The following is a 23,564-nucleotide window of genomic DNA, read 5'->3' as shown; positions in this document are numbered from 1 at the left end:
AATGGATATATTTGGTTATCTACCTACTAAAATACTAAATCTATATTAGGAATGTGTAACATTTATAAGAAATAATTTGTTATATTATAGGCAGACTTTGGCAGATTATAACCTCCAATATTAACTATCAATAATTATTTCCTCAGGGCTCCCCAGTGGCTCAGTCAGTTAAGCATCTGACTTCGGCTCAGGTCATGATCTTGCAATTTGTGAGTTAGAGCCCCACGTTGGACTCTGTGCTGATGGCTCAGAGCCTGGATCCTGCTTCAGATTCTGTGTCTCTCTCTCTGTCCCTCCTCTGCTCATGTTCTCTGTCTCTCTCTCAAGATAAATAAATAAAAACATTAACTTTTTTTAAATAATGATTTTCTCTTCAAATGTTTTTTTTTTTTTTTTTAGCCAACAAATTTAACAATAATTTGTTGTTGGTTCGACCTGAAACTGTTAAGAAAAGGCAAAAAATATAATTGGGAACATGTCCACCATTCTGATTTACAGAACATACTGATTTACAGGCATACTGATTTACAATAACTATAATAAGAAGCAAAATGTGGCCAACTTCCTGGCAGAGGTAGAAACAAAGTGTGATGAAAGCACAGTAAAAAAGAGATTAATTCTGGCTAGGGGAATGTGGTTAGGAACTGGTGATGTTGCAAGGAATGTAGTCTAGTTATAAAGGTCTGAGCCTTGAGGTCAAAAGACCAGAGCTCAAATCTCAGGCATGTCATGTAATAGTTGCAGGCCTGCAGGCAAATTAACATGCCTAGGTATTTCTTCCTCCATCTATAAAACCAGGAAAACAAAACAAAGAAAACCCAACAACATAGCACTTACTCTATACCAAGACAACACTATGAACATTTAACACACATTCATTCAATTTTCATAATGACTCAATGTAGACACCAATATTGTCTTCATCTTACAGATGAGGAAACTGAGGTATGGAGAGGTTAAGTGGCCTAGTCGAGGTCCACACTGGTGTGTTACAGGCTTGGACTGGATGTCAAGCAGTCAGGCTCCAAGTCACAACCTCTTATTCTGCACTAAGGAGTTAATACGAAAGTACTCTACACTCTCCACAAACATGCTTTCATACACATTTCCTTGACTCCTTTCAATAACCCTATTAGGCAATTACTATCATTATACACATTTACAAATGGGGAAACTGATTAGATAAGTTATGAAAGCACAGTTTTGTGGCAATGGGTATGATTGGGGCTGAAGCAGGACATAAGGGGAGGGCAACTGTTTCAAGACCTTTTTGCAATAATAATGTTGTGGTGATAGAGATGGAAGGGAGGGAAGGGTTTGAGAAATACAGAAGACTGAAAAAAGAATTTTAGAGAAAAAGAGGAAGAGAATGAAAAGAATGCATATCAAAGAAACTGGGGCTCAAGGGGAGTCAGCAAACTATAGTCACATGCCAAATCTGGCCCACAATCTATGTGAATAAAGTTTTATTGAAACACAACCACACTCCATTGTTTCTGTATTCTCTGTGGCTGCTTTTGCTCGTTAATAGCAAGACTGAGTGCTTGCAACAGAATCTATCTGGCCCGCAAAACCAAAAATACTTACCATTTGACCTGTTAAAAACTTTGCCAGTCTTGTCTCTAGCGAAGCCTTGTACAACAGAAATTTCTGTGATGATGGAAGTTTTCTGTACCTTCACTGTTCAATTGCATAGCCACAGGTAGCTGGCTAAATTTAAATTTTAATTAATTAAAAGTAAATGCAATTCAAAATTTAGTTCTTCAGTCACACTAGCCACCTTTCAAGTGCTCAGTTAGCCACACTTGGCTAATGTTACTGCAGGACTGAATTTTAATCTTAATTCAAATTAAACTTAAATTAAAATAGCCACATGTGGCTACCAACTTTCCTGTTGGACACTGCAGTTGTAGGGAATTTAGAGGGGGCAGAGGTGATCCCCAGAGTCAAATACTGAAGGGAGATCAAATGAGGTAGGACTTCAAGTCAATCCATTGAATTAAGGAACAAACAGGTACTGGTGATCTTGGGGACAGCAGTTTGCATACAGTGATGAGGACTGAGGCCCCCTGCAGTGGATATAAGGGGTATAAGGGAAAAGGATATGTAGGGGTATAAGGGAGAGAAAAGCCTGGAGTATAGACAATGTGGCTGAGAACTGAGGATATCAAGAGAAGGGGGATGCTCTGACATCTCTTTGGGCTTGTGCAAATCTTTCAACTGGCTTTTATCTAAAAGGGTGAAAAGTGAAGGCAGTTGAGGGGAGGCAGCATTGAAAATTAATGGAAATATGATTCTTTAATGGCAATGGCAAGTGGAACATGTGCAAAAAGTAGGCAAAGTTCAGGTTCTGGTTTAGAAGTGCACTAATGCCGCTGAAATAGGAGAAGTGTGTTTAGCGTGGAGCATAACCTGAACTAAAGCAACGAAGATGAGAGTAAGCCTTATCTTAAAAGCCTGGAATGCCTAGTTAAGGAAGGGCAGGCCATTAAAGGGTTCAGAGCTGGAGAATGCTGTGCTTAGAAATGGATTTCAGGTCAGTCTTGAGAGGCAAAGGAGGAAATGGAATCAGCTAGGATCTATACTGACTAGCCAAGAAAGGCAAAGTAAGTAATGAAAACTTGGGGGAAGAGGAACTATTATAGAAACAAATTAAAAAGGAACTAGAAGTAGGGGAAGAGTGACATCAAAGAAAATTGAGGGTTTTTTTTTTCCCCATCTCTGGATGCCAAGTTTATGTTGTCTTTAAGGGAGACCTGGAATAAGAAGAAAAAGAAACAGTTTTGAAGTATGAAAAGGAAATAATATTTTGTTAATCGCCAGTATGCCAGGTTCTGCATCTGGAAATTTATATGCATCAAATCATTTAATCCACACACTATCCCTTGAGGAAGACACTGTTATTCCCATGTTATAGATGAGAAATGAGCCTCAGAGAGGTCAAATAACTCCCCAGAATTATAAAACTAACACATGGCAGACTATAGCCCAGTGCTTTCTGCCTCTAAGGAAAATGTGATGAGTTTCCAATTTTACATGTCTGTCTGCTTATTTGAGTAATTCGTGAACCTTCACGAGAAGCTGTTTCCTGTGCGCAGAGACCACATGCTAGCTCATTAATGGCACACAGCAAATGCTCAATAATTATTTTTAAGTAAATGCCTGCAAGTGTGAATGAACGTGAATTGAAATAGTACTCTTCTGACACATTAACACAAATAAGAAAAAGAGTCTCATGAGGTAAACGCTCAGTAAAAACAATGACAAGCTCCAAAGACTACTCTTGCACACAAACAGACAAGGCTTTAAGCATTTTGAGGAGGGCATCACATTACTTTCTTCACACAGGGACATCTCATCTAAATTACAGATACTTGGCCTTGAGCAGTATCAACTGACTGTTCCAGGAAACCCTCCAAATTGGGTAATTGCCTACTTGGGGCAGCATAATAACCTTACGTTAATTTAACCACTAGGGATATTGTTTTTGTAAACGTACTTGGAAAGCACATCTCTCTATAGGACAATTATTTTAACAGAAAAACCTAACACAAAGAGAGCGACATTCTTTAGCCCTACCAATCCTTTATACATGACTACGTGTGTGCAGAACCTGGCCCCATCCACCAGCCCTAGCCACAGACTGTCCCATCTCAACATGAAAGGACAGCCCAGGCATCTGCATCTCTGCCAGATCATCTCGGATTAAAACTGAGTGAATTGCCAAAGGTGAGAAATGCAGCCAACAGGAAAAAAGAATAGAAAGAAAGACTTTCAAGAAATCAATACCTGTTATCTGAACTGGATCCACACTGTCAATGAAGAGAAAAGGCATGAATGAAGGATTTTAAAGATCCACAGACTGTGAGTCATGTCCGACAGTTAAATTCAAAGCTGAAAGTAAAGACACCATTTTGCCTTGTTTGCTTGCCTCATTTTTATTCTAGTAAATACAGGGTTTATTTTATTCTAGGAAAATATTTTATTTTATTCTAGGAAATACAGGTTTATTTTATTCTAGGAAAAACAGGGTTTAAGCAAACAGAAATAGGATTCAGTTTAATATAAAAAACAAAAGAGAAAATTATAATGAATTAAATTAATATTAAAGGTCAAATGTTAAAGATACAATCGAAATACATTTGAATTTCAAAGCACAAATCTATTAAGATTGAAATATAATCATAAATGAATATAAATTTAAAAGAACATTTTAAAGGAAAGTAAACCGCATCATTCTGCCCTCTTCAAGATGGTATTTAGCATACTCTTAGGAGCAGAGGTCCTCAATCAACCAACTAAGAAACAAGCCATGATGAGCTCATGAGGAACTAAACTCCAATCTGGGGCAGGTTCCTAGAAAACCAGACTTACAGATCAGGGTGCTCAAAAGGTCTCCAAGAAGGTAACCCTGGAACCTCAAAACTGTCCAGAGAACCAGGAAGGGACAGAAGAGAAGGTACACCTCCAATGTCAATCAGTATTGGTTGAAGGGAAGAAAAAGAGCTCTCAGAATTTAATACTGATAACAATGATGAAGTGATGAAGAAAGAACAAAAAAAAAAAAAAAAAGGGAAGAGGGGAGGAAAGGAGAAGAGAGATAGTGGCCCCAGGACCATGCAGGGGAGAAGGAAGCTAATTTGTTAATATGGTGTTACTTTACTCTGGTTAAGGAGAAATAGGAAGTGAGGCGAGAAATAGGTAAGAATTGAAACTAATGTGCTCTAACCATGAGAACGTTAGGAGTGTATATGTTTTCCTATTTTCACATTGCATTTTCATCTTAGCCATCCATTTCTTTCTCTTTAAGGCTATAACTCATGTAGAATTACACACCACAATGTTCTGATGAAACTCTCCTCTACAGCTGAGGCTCCCAGAACGCAGACACCACGTTCATTAACTCATTCTGCACAACACTTAGCTCATGTCCACAGAGAGATGTTTAATACAAGCTCTTATTAAAGAGGAGGAATACAATCAGTCATCTTAGAATGTCTGAAAAGAGCTTTTTCTTCCCACTGAGCTACATAAATTATTCTGAGATTGTTTCTACAAAGATTGTGTAGTTGGCAGAGCTACAAAGGGGGCATCAATTTTGTTTTCCTGCTTAAAACAAAAAGATTTAAAGGAAATGTGATACAACATTAAGATTTTACAAAGCCCGGTGTTCGATGTCCACTAGATTATTATCTTTATTTATTCTTCAGATATTTCATAAGGAAGAAGGTTGTGATACCTTATTCACAGTATTAATGTTTTTGAACAAAAAATTTGACTCTATATTAGAAAGGGCATAATATCTCTTTGATCTAGAAATCTAAGAATTCATCAGCAAGAAGAAAGGAAAGAAAGAAGCAGAGAAAGATAGAGACAGAGAGAGAAATCTTCAGAATGCTGTATCCGAAGATGTAAGTATATCTGCCTGTTTATAATAACAATAAAGAGAAACAACCTAAATTTCAGCATGAAGGGATTGTGAAATAAATAACATTCATCCAATATGTTAAAGCATTCTGCAAACATTAAAAATCACTGAATAGAAGAATAGAAGAATGGAAAAATATAGCTTATTGCAGTGGAAAAAAGACCTATCAATAGTAGGGATAGCATAATTCCATTTTTCTGTAAGAACAAAAATAGAGACCTAGAGTGTCAAACAGACTTACAGACATATAGATTTTTAAAAAGCAAAACACATACACAATAAATATGTGTGCCTGCAAACACTGGTGAATCTGATTAAAGTTTATTAGTTTAGTTCATTGTACTGTGCCAATGTAGATTTTGGTTTTGATAATATAATAGTTTTGGTTTTGATAATATACTAGTTGTGTAAGACATCACCATTAGGAAAGGCTGAGGGATAGGCACAAACAAATCTCTTTGCACTATTTTTGTACCTTCTTGTGAGTGTACAATCATTACAAAATAAAAATTTTAAATGAAATAAAAAGGCTGAAGGAAAATATGCAAAATATACCAAGATATACACTGAGAATGTATTGAGATATTGAACTATACAGCCGATTTTCCATCTATTTCAGCTTTCCTGAGTTTACCCAATTAGAATTTAAAGAACTACTGCTTCTTTATGGGGAAAAAAAAGCATAAACCTAAATTTTAGTCGTTTTTTTTAATGTTTATTTTTGAGAGAGACAGAAATAGAGCATCAGCAGGGGAGGGGCAGAGAGAGAGGGAGAAACAGAATCTGAAGCAGGCTCCAGGCCCTGAGCTGTCAGCACAGAGCCCAGTGCGGGGCTCGAACCCACAGACCACAAAATCATGATCTGAGTCAAAGTCGGACGCCCAACTGACTGAGCCACACAGGTGCCCCTAATCAAAATTATTTTTAATAAAGCAATGTCACTGAAGAGGCCATGTCAATTCAAACCTAGGTCTCAAACCTAGGCCTTGTAATCATAAAACCTCTGCTCTCTTAATTAAACCCTACTATGTCCCATCCAACTTCCCACCTTCGTTCGTCACCGAAACAACCTTACACTCAGATACAAGCATGCATGCTATGGACATATCTACAAAGATCATCTAATTGGACTAGATACTATTGAACATAACTTAAAATTTTTATTATGCCTTTTTCCCTAGCCTTATCCTCAAAATAATCTGAGAACAATATCACAAACTGTATCTTTGCTTTATCCTTGTCAATGTCCCCAATATCTACATATGTATTATATTCATAAATAAAACATTTCCCATTAACATTTCCATAATATGAAACTTGAAGACAGTGCAGTTTACTCAATTAACCAAGAGTTCATCGTCTAGCTGGTTCTAAGCCCATTATTTCCCTTTATTTTCTTTGTTGTTACTTGTCTTCTCCTCACTTTCCTGTGTATTAGCACCTCTAGCAGAAAATGAGAGATTGTACAAATGGATAAAATTTAAAATGGCTGATTCTCTTATCTATGAAAAGATTCATTAGTCAGAAAATGGCTTCTGTTGACCAAAATGTGAGGTTCTATACTCTACCTATTCACACCTCAACAGTCAAAGGTAATTCAGGGTAGAGTCAATTGTCAAATAAAACAAATTTTATTACCCATATTTTCAAAAATTATAACTAGATAGTACATAGCACTCATAATTACTCTTTTTAAACAGGAAAATGAAAGCTATCTCATTGCACGCAAACACACTTTTTTCCTTTGATGTATGAAATTGCCCTTCAAAGTTACAATCTATCTGGAATCTCATTCAGTATCTGGAATAGCTCCTGGATTGTAGAAGGCATTTAATAAATGTTCAATGAATGAACAAGAGAAAGAAAGAATGAATGAAGGAACAAATGAGTTAATGAATAAATAAATTCTAGAGCCAAAAATACTCCACTCATAAATATAGTAGGACCACAAACATATAGGTGTGTATATATGTATATATGTGCCTGGCTTGTTTTTAAATCTGAAACACTGGTATTATGAGGATAAAATAGGATTAACTGGAGAGGAATTATGATACAGTGAGATGCTGACACACTCCAGAGTCTAACACATCTGGTTTTTCATCCCAGATCTGCCACCTGCATGCCAAGTAAACATGAACAAGGTACTTAATCTTCCCTAAATTCTTCTTTCAGAACGTATGTGCTTGAGAAATTAAATAACTATGGTAACGATGCATTGTTATCATTACTGTAATAATATATTATGTATTCTGTAACACTTTATCACTCACTCACAAACTCACACACACACGTGTGTGCACACTTACTCATACAAATACACACATATAGAGTAAAATCATCTTCTAGGATTTAAGCAATTTTGATTTAAGAGTATTATTATTTCCATCAGATACAGACTTTGAAATAACTAGATATGTAATTAAAAAAAGGAAAATCTTCCTAATTAAAGATATTTTTTACTGATTATAAATTTAAAAATTAAATTTTGTATAAGTTAATTAAACCTAGATAAGAGAAAATGTCATCAAATTAGATCAACTAATCGTGTAATTACAAATCACATTTCAAATAGCTCTTAAAATATTCAGGCGAAATAATGAAATGTTTCTAGTAGACACATGTAGCAGGTGTTAAACAGTCAGGACCCAGAATTTTAAAACACTAATAAAGGGGCGCCTGGGTGGCTCAGTCGGTTAAGCGTCCGAGTTCGGCTCAGGTCATGATCTCGCGGTCTGTGGGTTCGAGCCCCACGTCGGGCTCTGTGCTGACAGCTCAGAACCTGGAGCCTGTTTCAGATTCTGTATCTCCCTCTTTCTCTGACTCTCCCCTGTTCATGCGCTCTCTCTGTCTCAAAAATAAATAAATGTTAAAAAAATAAAATAAAACAATAATAAAAATCAGTTTTATATTTTCAAAATGTAAGCGCTTAACAGAATATATTCAGCTTTTACTCCAAATAACAAAATATTAAGATTTGTATCATTATTTATGGCAATACCATAAATGTGTCCTAGAAATATAATATTTTTAGGTTATCTCATTGCTATCACTTTTTTATTTTTTATTGTTTTTTTAATTAAAGCATAATTGACATATAGCATTATATAGGCTTCAGGTATACAACATAATGATTCAACATTTGTACACACTGCTAAATCATTACCACAATAAGTCTAGTTATCATCCATCACCACGCACAAAATTTTTGTCTTTTTTTTTCTTTCTTCTTGTGATGAGGACTTTTAAGGTTTACTCTCTCCATAATTTCCAAATATGCAATACAGTATTATTAAGTAAAGTCATCATGCTATATCCCCATGACATTTATTTTATAACTGGAAGTTTGTACCTTTTGACCCCCTTCACCCATTTCATCCAACCCCCTTCCGGTCCCCACTCTGGCAACCACCAATCTATTCTCTGTATCTGTGAGCTTAGGTTTTTGTTTTGTTTTGTTTTGTTTAGATTCCACCTATAAGTGAGGCCATTCAGTATTTGTCTTTTATCACTTTTAAGCAATAATTTTCATTTGATCAATAAAATTTGGTTTATTTGGTTAACTTATTGACTACAAAATGACTAATAACTGACAATATGGTAATATGTTATTGGTCCAACTATTAAATCTGAAACTGGGAATCTGGTATGTTCCAGAGAGACAACTTTTTCAGTCCCTACTCACATGGGCACTGGGTCTGTACCACATAAGTAAAGTATTTTCCTTCCATGTAATATGTGTGTCTTTGGCTCGATGACTAGAAACTCATGCTGACTGTAAAATAGTCTCTACTACAACTTAAAGATAAATGAGCTAAAGAGAAGCAAAGAAAGCCAACTGCCTCATAATGGCACTTAGACCCATGAAGAATGCAAACTGGTGTACCCACTCTAGAGAACAAATGGAGGTTCCTCAAAAAGTTAAAAATAAAACTACTCTACAATCTAGCAATTGCATTACTAGGTATTTACCCAAAGGATACAAAAATAATGATTCAAAGGGATACATGTACTCCAATGTTTATAGCAGCATTATCAACAACAGCCAAATTATGGAAAAAGTCCAAATGTTCATCAACTGATGAATGGAAAATGGTGGTATATACATACAATGGACTATTTACTCAGCCATCAAAAAGAAAGAAATCTAGCCATTTGCAAAGACACGGATGGAGTTAGAGAGTATTATGCTAAGCGAAATAAATCAGGCAGAGAAAGACAAATACCATATGATTTCACTCATATATGGAATTTAAGGAACAAAACAAAACAAAAACATAAGGGAACATTAAAAAAAAAAAAAGGAGAGGGAGGCAAACCATAAAAGAGACTTTTAACTATAGAAGACAAACTGAGAGTTGCTGGAGAGCTGGGTGACGGGATGGGCTGAATGGGTGATGGGTATTAAGGAGGGCACTTGTTGTGATGAGGACTGGGTGTTAAATGTAAGTAAAGAAACACTAAATTCTACTCCTGAAACTAATATTACACTGTATGCTAACTAACTGGAATTTAAATAAAAATTTGGAGGAAAAAAAAAAAAGAAAATTTCAAACTCTTTGATGCCTTGATAGAAAGAAGATTCATTAAGTCATTTTGGGTTCAGGTAGGATGGATGATTCAGGTAATATGTACCTACAATCTATATAGGAACCCCAATATAAGATAGATTAAGAAAGTACATCTGCACATGGCAAAGTTTTTAAATCAGAGCAACTGATATCCACAAGGTTATCTGCATTCCACTGTGGATATAAAGGTGACTGAATCCTGATCCCTGCCCTTCTATTACCTAGTATGATTGGTTAAATTGCTGGTAAAGTATCCGCGGAGTGTGAGCTTATCAAGTGGATGTATAGTGGATGGAAATGAGTACTGAGTTATTCTTTGCCAAACTACTTAAAGGGAAATAAGATTCAAGGTGACGTGATTTTTAGGGGGAAAAAAACAACACTTAGTCAAGAACACATGTAAGAGTTGATTCTGGGAAAGTGGTGAAGATTTACAATTCCTCTAAAATGAGAGAATGGAAGATACATGGAAGCACAATTGACACAGGACAAAAAGGGAAACTACATCTCTGATTAAAAATTTTTAGAATTGTAACATAGTTCTCATTCTTTTGTACCCTCTAGGTCCTGATGTCTAAACAGTCACAGGACAACCAGACAGAAGTTAAAAAGTACAGTTACAACTCATTACAGAAATTGTGCTTCATAGTGTGACCCAACTGGTTGAAAAATTAAGTCCACCACTATATGGCAAGTCACTTAATCTCTCTGTCCTTTTGTTTACAGAGCTATAAAAGTGCATTATATCTATTTCATAAGGTGTTGGAAGGAGTCAAAGAATACATATATAGTTTTAGCACAGGGCCTGAGCCACAGTAAGTGTTCCATAATTAGTTAACTGCTTTTGTATTGCCATAGTTGTTAGTATTAAAGAATGGAAAAGCTCAGGCATGAGCTAGAGAACAATTACATGTGAATTCCCTTCTCAATCCATTACAGACTCTACAAACATCCCAAATTTCAATGTGGCACATCCTCTAAATACTCAAAGAAAGCATTTTAACATTTTTACATCACGTGTTCCCCAAAGTTTGTTAGATCTATGCAATAACACAGTAAGTGGGAGAGCCTACAACTCATTGTCCTTGTACTAAATTTTTAAAAATTATATATATTTTAAAAATATATATAAATTATATATATCATAATCATATATATGATCGTATATAATATTATACATCATACATAATTATGTATATGATTATATATATGATGATATATAATATTATATACCATATATAATCAGATAATCTATGATATATAATATTATATATATATAAGCTGTATGCAGTATGATTCCTGAGAAACTCATCTCTGCACTTAACATAAGCCATTTATCAAGGTCTGTCCATGCACACTAGGATCAAGATGAAAGCAACGAAAGAAACACAGGAAAGAATACTGTAAATGAATGTGTAAATCAGTAATAAATGCAGTAAACAAAATCAACAAGTTCCATAATTACAAACATACAAGAAGTCAAGTATTTTCTTTTACTGAAAGGTTGGAGGGAAAAAAAGTTCAAATATTCATACTTAGATGAATTAATTAGACTGTTCCTATCTTCTAATAAAAATAATATTAAAGCATACTGCAAGCAATGAATAATGTGGTCATTATAGATTTTCCTTAAGCCAGAAAACCAACAGAGCATTTTTTAGAGAGAAGATTAATACTACTTTCTAGAGTCCAAGAAAAATTTCTAAGATAGGTAACAATTAATATAAAGCCTCTCTTCCCCCAACTTTGAGACTGTGGTACACATTTGAAATATTTACATATAAAACATGGTTTATTTTTTTCAAAGAGTATCAACATATTATTCCATATATATAATATGGATATTTTCCAAATGTTTCTGGGAATTAGATCTAGATGTTCTAAATTACTTTTAGTGGTCTCCTTGGAGAAGGGATAAAAAAAGAAAGAAAAACTAAAATTAATTGAGATGCTTTTTAAAAAAAAATTTTAATGTTTATTTTTTGAGAGAGAGAGACAGACAACAGAGCACAAGTGGGGGAGCGGTAGAGAGAGAGGGAGGCACAGAATCCGAAGCAGGCTCCAGGCTCTGAACTGTCAGCACAGAGCCCCACAGGGGGCTCGAACTCAAAAACAGTGAGATCATTACCTGAGCCAAAGTTAGACACAACTGATGGAGCCACCCAGGCGCCCCTGATTGAGATTCTTATTACAGAAACACTATAATGTATTTAGAAAGAGTACAGATGCTAAGCTCAGACTACCTGGGTTCAAATCCTGTATCTGCTACTTACTAGATTTATAAGATTAGGCAAGTTTCTTAAACTCTCCATATCTTCATTACCACACCCATTAAATGAGAATAAAAAACTGAGGAGTGCCTGGATGGCTCAGTCCGTTAAGCGTCAGACTTCAGCTCAGGTCATGATCTCCCAGCTCATGAGTTCGAGGCCCGTGTGGGGCTCTGTGCTGAGGAAATATTATTTCCTATTATTTCCTTCTCAGTCAAAAGGACAGGATGGATTGCACTGCAGTAACAATTGCAAACTCTCTGTAACTTGCAAAAACAAATGTTTATGTCTTACTCATACGACTTCACTGCGGGGTGGACTCCCCAAAGCATTGACATCAATGATTTTTGCTCAGCAATCCAGATTACATCTATTACACACGTGTTCCACGATGGTGGAGAAGACCGGAGAACTATAGATTGAAGCACTCACAGCTAAAGGCTTCACCCTGAAGTGACACACCTTCCTCTTCTCACCGCCTTGGCCAAAGCTAACTATATAACCCTGGGTATAGGGGGATATCCAATCCCCCTGCATGTATGAAGTAGAAAACAGATACCACTGACTAATAATAACCATCACAGACTAATTTTATAATTCTCCCATTTTACAATTATTTTGGGCAAAGCACTGTTCAAAGACTGGAACCAAAATTCTAATCTCTAGGAATCATTTGTTTTCTCCACTAATAATGATCCTTGATTTTTTTTTTTTTCTCCTACCCACCAAAATCGGGTGTCTAACAAACTCCCATTGGTAACTGGCAAACTTCATTTGGCCTTGATGAAGGCAGGGAGTAGGGAGGAAGGCAAAGTCAGGGCATCTGTGGTTTAGAAAAGCACTTAACTCTCAGCTGAGAATCAATACAACCCTGTAAAAAGAAGAAAAACTGTGGAGAGAAAGCAAAGTTAGATTTGTACAAAAATGGACTTTTCTAAGCTCCAATGCTTTGCTTACAGTTATTTAGCAAACAGTCAATGATACTGATGCTATATCCCTTTGACTACTATCTATCATACCAACTTTTTTTTTTTTTTTTTTTTTTACAAATATCTACATTGGTCATGTCTAAGGTAGATACTGAGCATTCTTTTTTTTTTTTTTTAAATCTTCCTAAAGTTCTTTTACCTAACTAATGTATCCACTTAGGAGAGAGGTCTTGAAAGATTATACTTGGGAAATATTTTTATTCTAATATCAAAACCTAAGGAGAAGTTATTCCTATTGTCCAGAGTCAGCTTTTAAGTCAAAGACCTATGGAAATTAATTGCTTCCCTTCCACTTAGAAAAATTTATATTTTAAATCAGTAAAATTCACTATTTACCTAAAATTCATAAACTAAATTCTACTGCTCTCTAGCTTAGAATCTGAAAGTGCTGCTTCTTTTTATTATTATTATTATTATTGTTGTTGTTGTTGTTGTTATTAGCTATTCTAGGACTTTCAACTGGACTATTTCAAACTCAAAATTCTTTTTTTTAAGTATATTTATTTATTTTTGAGAGAGAGCAAGTGAGTGGAAGAAGGGCAGAGAGAGAGGGAGAGAGAATTCCAAGTGGGCTCCACACTGAGAGTGCAGAGCCTGATGCAAGACTCAAACTCACGAACCACAAGATCGTGATCTGAGTGGAAACCAGGAGTCAGAGGCTTACCTGACTGAGCCACCCTGGTGCCCCTCCAAGTTAAAATTCTTAAACTTCAGTTTTCCTAGATATCATAAGAAGAATGTCTCTCCTTTCCATGCACTGTCCTTTACCTCATTTGGCCCCAATACTAGCACAAGCACACAGAATCTGTCATAATAAATTCTCTATCCACATGGTTTAGCTAAAAGATTTGAGTTCCACATTCAGATGTGCTTCTAAAACTACAATTTAAAGAGGTTCTTAGATTCATATATATTGTCACAAAGATTCATTAGCCTCCTACATATTTCTCTTGCAAATGTCACACCACAATGGAAAGCAATGAGTTGCTGCTTGTTGCTTATCAAACTGGAATTCTTTTTAAAAAGCAGCAGAAGCAGCAGCAGCAGCAGCGGAGGTAACAGCAGAAGCAAATAACTTCGACCACTGGATTTCTTCCCCTCAACTAATAGTATATGGCATGAACAAAGGAAGACTAAGCCACCTTCCAGGAGGTGCTAAGCCTTTGGATTTTCCCCTACACCTGGTACTTGATCGGGTCACAGCCGATTGAATTTCCATTGTTCATTGATTGTGCCATTTGTGAGGCAATCCATCCTTGCTTATGTAATTGCAGCGTTCCTGTAGTTCACTTCTTTCTGCCCTGAAGGCTCGGCAGCATGAGGACTGAGAAAATTAGATATGGCACAGCCTCAAGCTGCTGACCTTCAGAATATAAAATAAGGCCCATCTTTTAAAATTGGTCTTTCTTGATGAGGTTACTCTGCAGGACTATATTTCCAGCAGGCAATTTTTCATGCTGACCATGTACCTTCTTAAAATATTTTTTGTATTTATAAAAAAAATGATAATTTAAATTTTAAATATGCCTGTACTGTGCACAATATTATGAATAAATTCATTTCATTTAGAGTTTGTCAAAAGGGGACTGATTTTTCATTTTTAGGTAAACCTCTCACCTTCAAACCAGAATTAAATATCATTTTAATAAAATCTGATAAATATGAAGGAAACGTCACAGACTCTTAATAAGTTTAAAAAAAATTCCCAAACAGTTTAATGTGGCTAACCAGTTGACTGCCAAAGTACTAAGATTCAGTAGCGAAATTAAATTACCTCCCGGTTACATAAAAATCCACATTATATTTTGCTTATTTGTTTTCCTTTGAAACACAGTCAAACTCAGAAAAGTTGCAAATACAAGAATAAAAAAACGTTTGTTCCCTCTGAACCAGTTACTTACATGATGCCTAATAACCCCAGAATAACTTAACAAATCAACAAATTTTAATTATTTCACCCCTTTTCAACTGTCTCCGTATCTTCCCTGTCAAACTCACAATCAAATGTGGGATATCTAGCTTAATAGAATTGTTCCAGTATATATCAAGAACATACAGATTGCCTGAGTAGCTCTTTATTTCAACATTTAGGCTTTTCCATTGGGTTTCTTCCATGAACTTCTAGTATCTAAACAAACAAAAAAGATAAGAAACCACACAAAGTTCAACTTGCAAAAAACAGGGAGAGCTGCTGATGAGGAATGGGTTTCAGAATAAGCAAAATTCCCTTCATTCCTATGTCACAGATTTCATCACTTCTGCCATTAGTCAGAAGTTTCTCCTAAAAGGGGAGGAAGGAAAAGTAAAGATGGCGAGGAAAGTTACATAACCCAGGTACCTCCACACACAGTCATCTGGTCTCCGTACCTGTCTCTAACCCCTCCGCCATCGGTTCACTCTGTAACGCACTATTCTCGCCTTGGCCTCCATCTCTACATTGATACCACATTATGAAAAGTCACTGAGGGTTTCTGAATCAAAACTGCCTGTTCAATCCTCAATAGCCTCAAAACATCTCCAGAGCCCTTGACCTCTACTGACTTCCCCTATTTTTATCTCTTCTCTCCCTCATGCTCCATGACACTAAAATATCCTGCTCTTCCTTTTACTTCTTTGATTAAGTCTCATCCATTCTTACGGGGTATTTTTTTTCTTTCTTCTACTTGTCTCCTAAGTTCACTTCTTAGTATTTTGCTCTGCCTCTCCCTCTCTCCCCCTCCACCCCACTCTCCACTCAACATTCACAGGCTTTAACTCTCACATCTTTTTAACTTATAGTTAAAGCTATAATTCTACATAAGCTCCACCCAGTTTTAAACCCATTAACTTTCACTTCACAATCAGTTGCTCCAGTTGGACATCTGACTCAAATTCTTGCAGTTACCATAAATGCCTTCCTTCCCTGAATCCCGCTGCCAGGAAGTCATGATGTCTCATTTAGCCTTCCATAGGGGCTACTCAGTTCCGGCCAAGTGTTGCCCACTGCAGATGGATATTCCACTTTTTTTTTTCCAAAAGAAGACCAAAACTTGAATTGTTAATAGAAATGTAGATTTTAAATAAAATCTTCCAATGTTTAAATACTGAGAACTACCTAAATAAACAAAAACTCAGCACCTGGGGCAAACAAAACCTACCTTCAGGTTTACAGTCAGATTGTGATTTGTAGCCTAAGACATAAATGCAAATCCCTTTTTCTTATTATTCCAAGATTTTTAAAACCATCCTGAAACTACCTTCTGAATCCGAGGTCAGTAGTGCCCCGCCTTCCCTGCCCAATTGTGGTTTCACTTTCTGGTGTTTCAGTTACCTGAGGTCAATCTCAGGCCTAATGTGATCTCACAGTGCCTATGTCATTCATTGCACTTGATCTCATTCTGTAGGCATTTTATCATCTCACATCATCACAAGAGGAAAGGTGAGTACAGTACAATAAGATACTTTGAGAGAGAGAGACCACTTTCACATAATGTTTATTACAGGCTATTGTTATAATTCTATTTTATTAGTTGCTGTTAATCTCTTACTGAGCCTAATTTATAAATTAAATTTTATGATAGGTATGCATGCATAGGAAAAAACAGTATATAAGTGTTCAGTTCTATCCATGGTTTCAGGCATCCACTGTGGATCTTGGAATGTATAAGGGGGATAAAGGGGACAATCCAAAATAACCTCTACAAGCCAACTGCTCTACTACATTATTCTCTAAGCACACTTGATTCTTTCTAACCTCTGTGCCTGTCATGTTTGTTTCCCACACACAAAAAGTTTTTTCCTAAGTCCTATTTTCAAATGCTATCATTTCTCTGAAAACCTCCTAGACCACATTAGCTTATGGGAATATCTTGCCCAAATCCAAAGACATTCATACCTAGTATTGTGTGTCAGGCACAGTCTCAGACACTTTACAAGCCCCTCTCCACCCCATATAATCCCAAAAAATTGATACTACAATCATTCCCATTTTACAAATAAGGGTATTGAAGCTGGCCCAAGGTAAGTGGCAGAACTGGAGTTGAACTCATAACTATTTTTTTCCAGTGCAGAAATAAGAGTAGGAAATTCATGTTTTGGTCATGCATTATATGATTTATTATGTACCGGGAAAAAAATAAAAAAATCTGTAACATGACTCACAAGGCCATTCACCATATGGCTATTTTCTTCCATTTCTTGATAATTTCCCCATCATTCCTTAAGCCCCGGCCACAGTAGTCTTCTTTCAGTTTCTACAATCTACTGAGCCACTGCATACTTCATGGCCTTTGCATATACTGTGTTCTTTGCCTGGAATGTTCCTCCCCACTTCTCATGTCTAATCTCTACTCATTGGAATCTCAGTTTAAATATCATTTCCTCAAGACTCCTCCCATGATCCTTCTAGAGAAGACTATGTTAAATCCACCACTAACCATTGTACTGAATAGTATGTACTGCAATTCTAAATAAATAGCTCTGTGATAGTTTAGTCAATGTACATCCCCCCTGCTACTATGTGGTGAGTTTCTTCACTACCTTTTCCACAATTTTCTCTGTATTATCCACACAGTAAGTTAATGATTGATATCTTTAACTCTATGAACCATTTTAAGACTTGGAGGGATTAAACAACCTTTATCTCATAGCTAGTAAGTGAGATCTTGCATGTTGAAAAAACTATACTCCATTATAGAAATGTTAACCAACCTGAAACCATTTTCTAATAATCTGCATTAAGTTGGAGTCTTTCCTTTTCAGCTTATAGTCACTGTTAATAAATATTAAATTCTAAATCAAATAGTATATGAGAGTCTTATCATGGAACATTGTTTAAATAAAAATAAACAAAAATGGGATTGTAATGCTTCCATAGAAAGGAATAAATTGATGAACTAGACAGAAGAGTCAACCACAATGTGTAATGCAAAAGTAGATTGTCTAATCTTTATATCACAGGGTGGCAGCTCGATTTCAACTTCAGGATAGGCAGCAGGAATCCTAATTCGTGAGGAGAAACTAACCAAACATCCATTTTGTTGTTCCAGGATTAGAGAAACTACTAGGAATTCTAATTGCTTCCCCTTTGGCTATAGTTTTCCACTAAAGTCTCTGAAATAGATATTTCATCACCGCAGAAACCAGGTGTCAACAATGTGAATTGACCACCAAACTGAGAAAAAGGTGGTTCTTCACAACTTCCTAAAGCACCTACATATACCTGGGATTTATTTTCCAAAGATTGTAGAGATTACAGTACCAGAAGTGTATTGGGGCATCTGGGTGGTTCAGTCAGTTGAGCATCCGATTTCAGGTCAGGTCATGATCTCATGGCTCACGGGTCCAAGCCCCACATCAGGCTCTTTGGAATCTGTGCCTCCGTCTCTCCCTGCCCCTCCCCAACACTCTCTCTCTCTCTTTCTCTCTCTCTCTTTCAAAAATAAACATTAAAAAAAATTTTTTTTAAGAAATATATTTTACAGGGCTATTGACTTCAGTGAAAAGTTCCTTCAGTCTATCACCCTTAATGATTTCTATCCCATGTTGAAATACAAATCAAAACCACATTGAGATACTACCTCACACTGGTAAGAGTGGCTAAAATTAACAATTCAGGAAACAACAGATGTTGGCAAGGATGTGGAGAAACAGGAACACTTTTACACTGTTGGTGGGAATGCAAACTGGTATGGCTGCTCTGGAAAACAGTGTGGAGGTTCCTTAAAAAAATTAAAAATAGAATTACCCTGTGACCCAGCAATAGCACTACTAGGAATTTATCCAAAGGATATGGGAGTGCTGATTTGTAGGGACACGCATACCCAAATGTTTATAACAGTGCTACCAACAATAGTCAAATTATGGAAAGAGCCCAAATGTCCATCAACTGATGAATGGATAAAGAAGATGTGGTTTATACATACAATGGAATACTACTCAGCAATGAGAAAGAATGAAATCTGCCATTTGCAACAATGTGGATGAAACTGGAGGGTATTATGCTAAGTGAAATAAGTCTGTCAGAGAAAGACAGATATCATATGTTTTCACTCATATTTGGAATTTGAGAAACTTAACAGAAGACCATGGGGGAAGAAAGGAAAAATAAGATACAAACAGAGAGGGAGGCAAACCATAAGAGACTCCTAAATTCAGACAACAAACTGAGGGTTGATGGGCATGCAGGTTCGGTGGGGGATGGGGACAATGGGTGATGGGCATTGAGGAGGGTACTTGTTGGGATGGGCACTTGGTATTATATGTAAGTGATGAATTATGGGAATCTACTCCTGAAGCCACGACTACACTGTATGTTGGCTAACTTGACAAAAAAAAGAGATTTCTATCCCATGTTTATACTCCTGCATATGTAAATTACCATTGGGTAGTTTATGCCACTGTGAAAGCTAATATGCATTACTATTTATATGTTGGAGCTTCTGATAGGCTGCAGATTCTGAGCGGAGTTTACTTTCATGAAAAACAAACAGACAAGATTATAATGAAAAAAGAGAAGCCAAAGGGCATCAGAGATCTTGACTCCCTGTATGTCAGCTCCATCTAGAAGTTAGCTACAGCACCCTATGAACTCCTCAGTTTTCTTAAAGATTTGGCTACCCACATCCACATTTCCAAGACCCCAGCTTCGAAGAAAATAAGCAAATCTCTTTCACATCACATTGTGCCTATATCCTCTTACTACCTCCCAAAGACATATAGTAGCAAAAATCAGCAAATCTATGCATTCTGTTACTTTACTATAATTTTTTAAACTCATATGTCAGCTCTGCCCTAGACCCTAGGGATATAAAGATAAAAAAAGAGAGAGAGAGAGACATTTCATCCTGCCCTTGAATTTAGCTTTATAGAAAACTGTTAACCAATGAGGAGTGTCTGCAAATAAGTGTCCAACACAGTAATGGATTCTACTTGAAACTGAAAAGTCTTATTGATGAAGTTTAAGATTAGATATGTGATCTTCCACCTCAATTTCCCTGCCCAAATCTGCTCTGCCAACCAAAATTTTTAGTAAGATCGAATCACTCTTCTGAAATAAATACAAAGCCAAAGACTTATCTTTATTCACTTTGATCTTTTGGGCTGCTGTAAACAGGTTTGGCCATGCGATTCCAATTCCAAGAGCTCAAAGATGAAGAGTTCAGCTACAGTATTATCAAATGTCAGTGATCTACAATGTACTGAAGTTTTAAAAATACAAAGACCTTTTGGCAAAAATTCTCATTAAAAACATTTTATGCACACAATTTTAGAAAATTTAGGCGAGGAATTAGAGATTAAGAAGAAGAAAAAAACAGAAAGAAAACCTCCAGGTCTAAAATGTCTACTTGATGAACTTTTGATTTCTGCATTCTCTGCACTCACCTAGGCCCTTGCTAACCCCAACCAAACCCTCTAACAATCTGTCCTTTCCCTTTCATTGCCACTGTCACTGCCTTACATCTGGCCCCCATTGGTTTTTACTTGGAAAAACTAACTTCTCTGCACATGGTTTTAAGGGGAGGGGAGGGTCACATAAATAATTTCAGTACCACACCTTAGGACAGATATGCAGACACAGACCTTTGAGAACACACTCTTAGGAAAGTTATTTAATTTCTGTTTTGATCTGAGAAACACAAAGAGGGTTTTCTGCTCCTAAAATAATTGTGGTTTAAGAGTGCAAAGATAGCTAGCTACTCTTCCTCCAACATTTATAAGGTCTATTTCATCCAAGACATAGTCTTGGGTCTTAAATCTTTACCCATTTAATCCTCATACTATTTCCACATTTATATATAAAGAAATGGAAGCAGAGATTAAATAACTTGGCTGTGAACACACCGCCAGTAACTGGGAGAGCTAGAGCTCAAACCCAGTATTCTAGCTCCACAGACCATGCGGTTAGTCACCATGACTCCCAAAAAGCAGGGGTCTTATATTACTCATGGGCATACACACAGTGCTTGAATCACTGTTGGCCCTGTTAAAAAGGGTTAGTCAAACACCACTGAAACAACTGAACTAGAAGAGAACATGTGTTCAGATTCTAAAGGAAAACAACATAAATATTCCAAACATTGAAGAGAGAACCCGGCATAGTGACAATATAGAACAGACTCTTATTGGCTTGGCCTTTCTCCATTCCATCTCCCTTGCTCTCAACAAGGAGACATTTGTCAAATGCAAACCTGATTGTGTCATTCCCCCAACTCACTGCTGGGAATTTGGAAATTTGGGAAAGTCCACTGTAGTGTTTCTCAAACTTTTACAAGAAACAACTCTCCCTAATGGCTGGAAGATGAGAGCAACCACGTTTTTAGGATTAGGCACATAGCCTAAAGAACACCCAGAACTCTGAACTCTCATAGCTGTGTGCCTCACCATTCCGGCAAGTCTGGCATTTATTCTACAATGTATCTGTTTTGTTGTAATGCAAAACTGATGTGTATAACTACTTATAATTGCAACTGCAGAAAAAAAAATTGTATTCCTACCATGATTTCCAGCACTACCTGGCTATATGTGCATAATTTTGGAGAACCTCATATCACAGCTCCCTATACACGACAGGGCTATGGATCTAACCCAATCTACTGGTCAACACACAGAAATCCCTTCCTCTCCCAACCCTTGACTCACCAGCCAGCCCACTCCCCCACCTCTCCAGTCAACACAATTATTTGCAACCACGGTTACCAGCCAAATTTCAGCCACCTCCTGGTCTTAATAATTAGATCTTTGCCGACCTTGAGAAGATACAACCATACTTCCAGACCCTACTTAGGTGTGATTTTATTGAAGTCTTTCCTCAAATCTCTTCCTCCCTGCAGTATAGGGCACTTGACAGTACTTCCCTATTTGTTTCCGTGGTTGTCTCCTACACTAGACAGTGCTGTCCGTGGAGACAGACCCTTGTTTTTGACCGTGGAACATCTCCAATGCCAAGTGGAGTCCTGCCATATTGGTAAATCTCTGGTCTATAGGAAGCTCAGCTCATAATGGGTAAGCGAATTCCTCAAGAGAAGGGAGGAGAGTTGACTCTGGAACTAAATGAGATTCGAATGAAAAGATCTGAACACGTCTCCGCTCTTGATTTCCTGTCCTGACACAAGGCCGGATTCCCAGAGAAAGGGACGATAAGCCCTGTCGCCCAAAAGTCGTGAGAGTTCTGGCTAGGCGAAGGAAGCACTCACCAACTGGTGGAAGGCGGGTATCTGTTCTCCAGCGTTTTGGTCCAGGGCTTGTACCAGCTGATCTGCTCGGCGGCTTTGCCCCAGAACCTCTCGGGGTCGGCCACCGAGGCCGCGAAGTGGGTCTTGTACTCGCCGCCACCGCCGGCCGACGACAGCGCTCGGCAGCCCCGACCCCCGAGCGCGCCCCGCGGGCCGGGGGCCAAGTAAGCCCTGCGGGCAGTGCCCGCGCCCCGGGCCGGCGAGGACCCGGGCAGGGGCCCCCCGAGTCCCCCGGCACCGGTGACTTTGCGACACTGCAGCCAGGACGGCTTCATCGCCGCGGGCTGGCCCCCGCCGGCAGCGCTGCCCGCGGTCCGGAGTGCACTTCTCGGGCGAAGACTAGGGCTCTGGCGACTTCCTGAGGCCCTCGGGGAGCAGGCGGGAGGCGGAGGCAGATCCCGAGGTGAGCCTGGGGCCCAGGAGTTTGGAAGTCACACTGGAGTTGCCGGGAAAAGCCGACCTGGAGCGGAGGGGGTGGGGACGAAGCAACAGGCTGGAGTGTTGGGGCTCGGGGGCTCGGGGTGGGGGGCCACAGAGTGAGGAATCCAGCCGCTCGGTGCATTCCCGACCCCGCGGCTCCCCCGGGAAACGCTGCAGACCCTCCAGCGGCCCTCGGAAGAGGCCGACGCGCCCAACTCAGTTTTCAAACAAACAAGTCGCGCGCAGCTTCTCGGGCTTCCTCTTTGGACTGCGCGCTGGTGGAAGCGCACCGCCTCTGGCCTGCGGCGGAAACCCACCGTCGTGGGCTTCGCGGCAAGGCCCCTGCACCGTTTGCGGTGTTTGTTTATTTTTTAAACTCGGCCCAGCCCCGGGATATTAAAAGCACAAGCGGCTCCAGGGCAAGGACTGCTCCAGGATTTCATCACAGCTGAGAGGGTAGGAGGAGTGGAGAAAGGTTGCAAAGAATTGAGTAGTGCTTCGTGAGAGTGATTGACAGGCCGCTTGAACTCGGATTCACCTGCTGCCCGACTCCCCCACAGTTGTAGGAGCTGAAAACAGAACCGACTTGTTGCATCTCTTCCCTTCCAATTTGCGTCCTTCGAGTTTCTGTGTCCTTTCATTTATTTATTTATTTATTTATTTATTCTTTTTTT

The 23,564-nt window shown here is 38.0% G+C and overlaps 1 protein-coding gene across 1 annotated transcript in view; it reads right to left on the bottom strand.

The window, feature by feature from the left end:
• Positions 1–23,290, bottom strand: part of ACSS3 (acyl-CoA synthetase short chain family member 3) — a 155,281-nt gene extending 131,991 nt beyond the window's left edge. Inside the window, exon 1 of the mRNA XM_078449651.2 lies at positions 22,432–23,290. Within this exon, the coding sequence (XP_078305777.1) occupies positions 22,432–22,745 (314 nt within the window). The 5' untranslated portion in view covers positions 22,746–23,290. The remainder of the gene's footprint in view (positions 1–22,431) is intronic.
• Between the last annotated feature and the right edge of the window lie 274 nt (positions 23,291–23,564).

Source organism: Panthera onca, chromosome B4, assembly GCF_046562875.1.
Source record: "Panthera onca isolate mPanOnc1 chromosome B4, mPanOnc1 haplotype 2, whole genome shotgun sequence".
Lineage (NCBI taxonomy): Eukaryota > Metazoa > Chordata > Mammalia > Carnivora > Felidae > Panthera > Panthera onca.
Note: the sequence above shows the minus strand (reverse complement) of the source record. Positions and strands in the feature narration are given on the sequence as shown.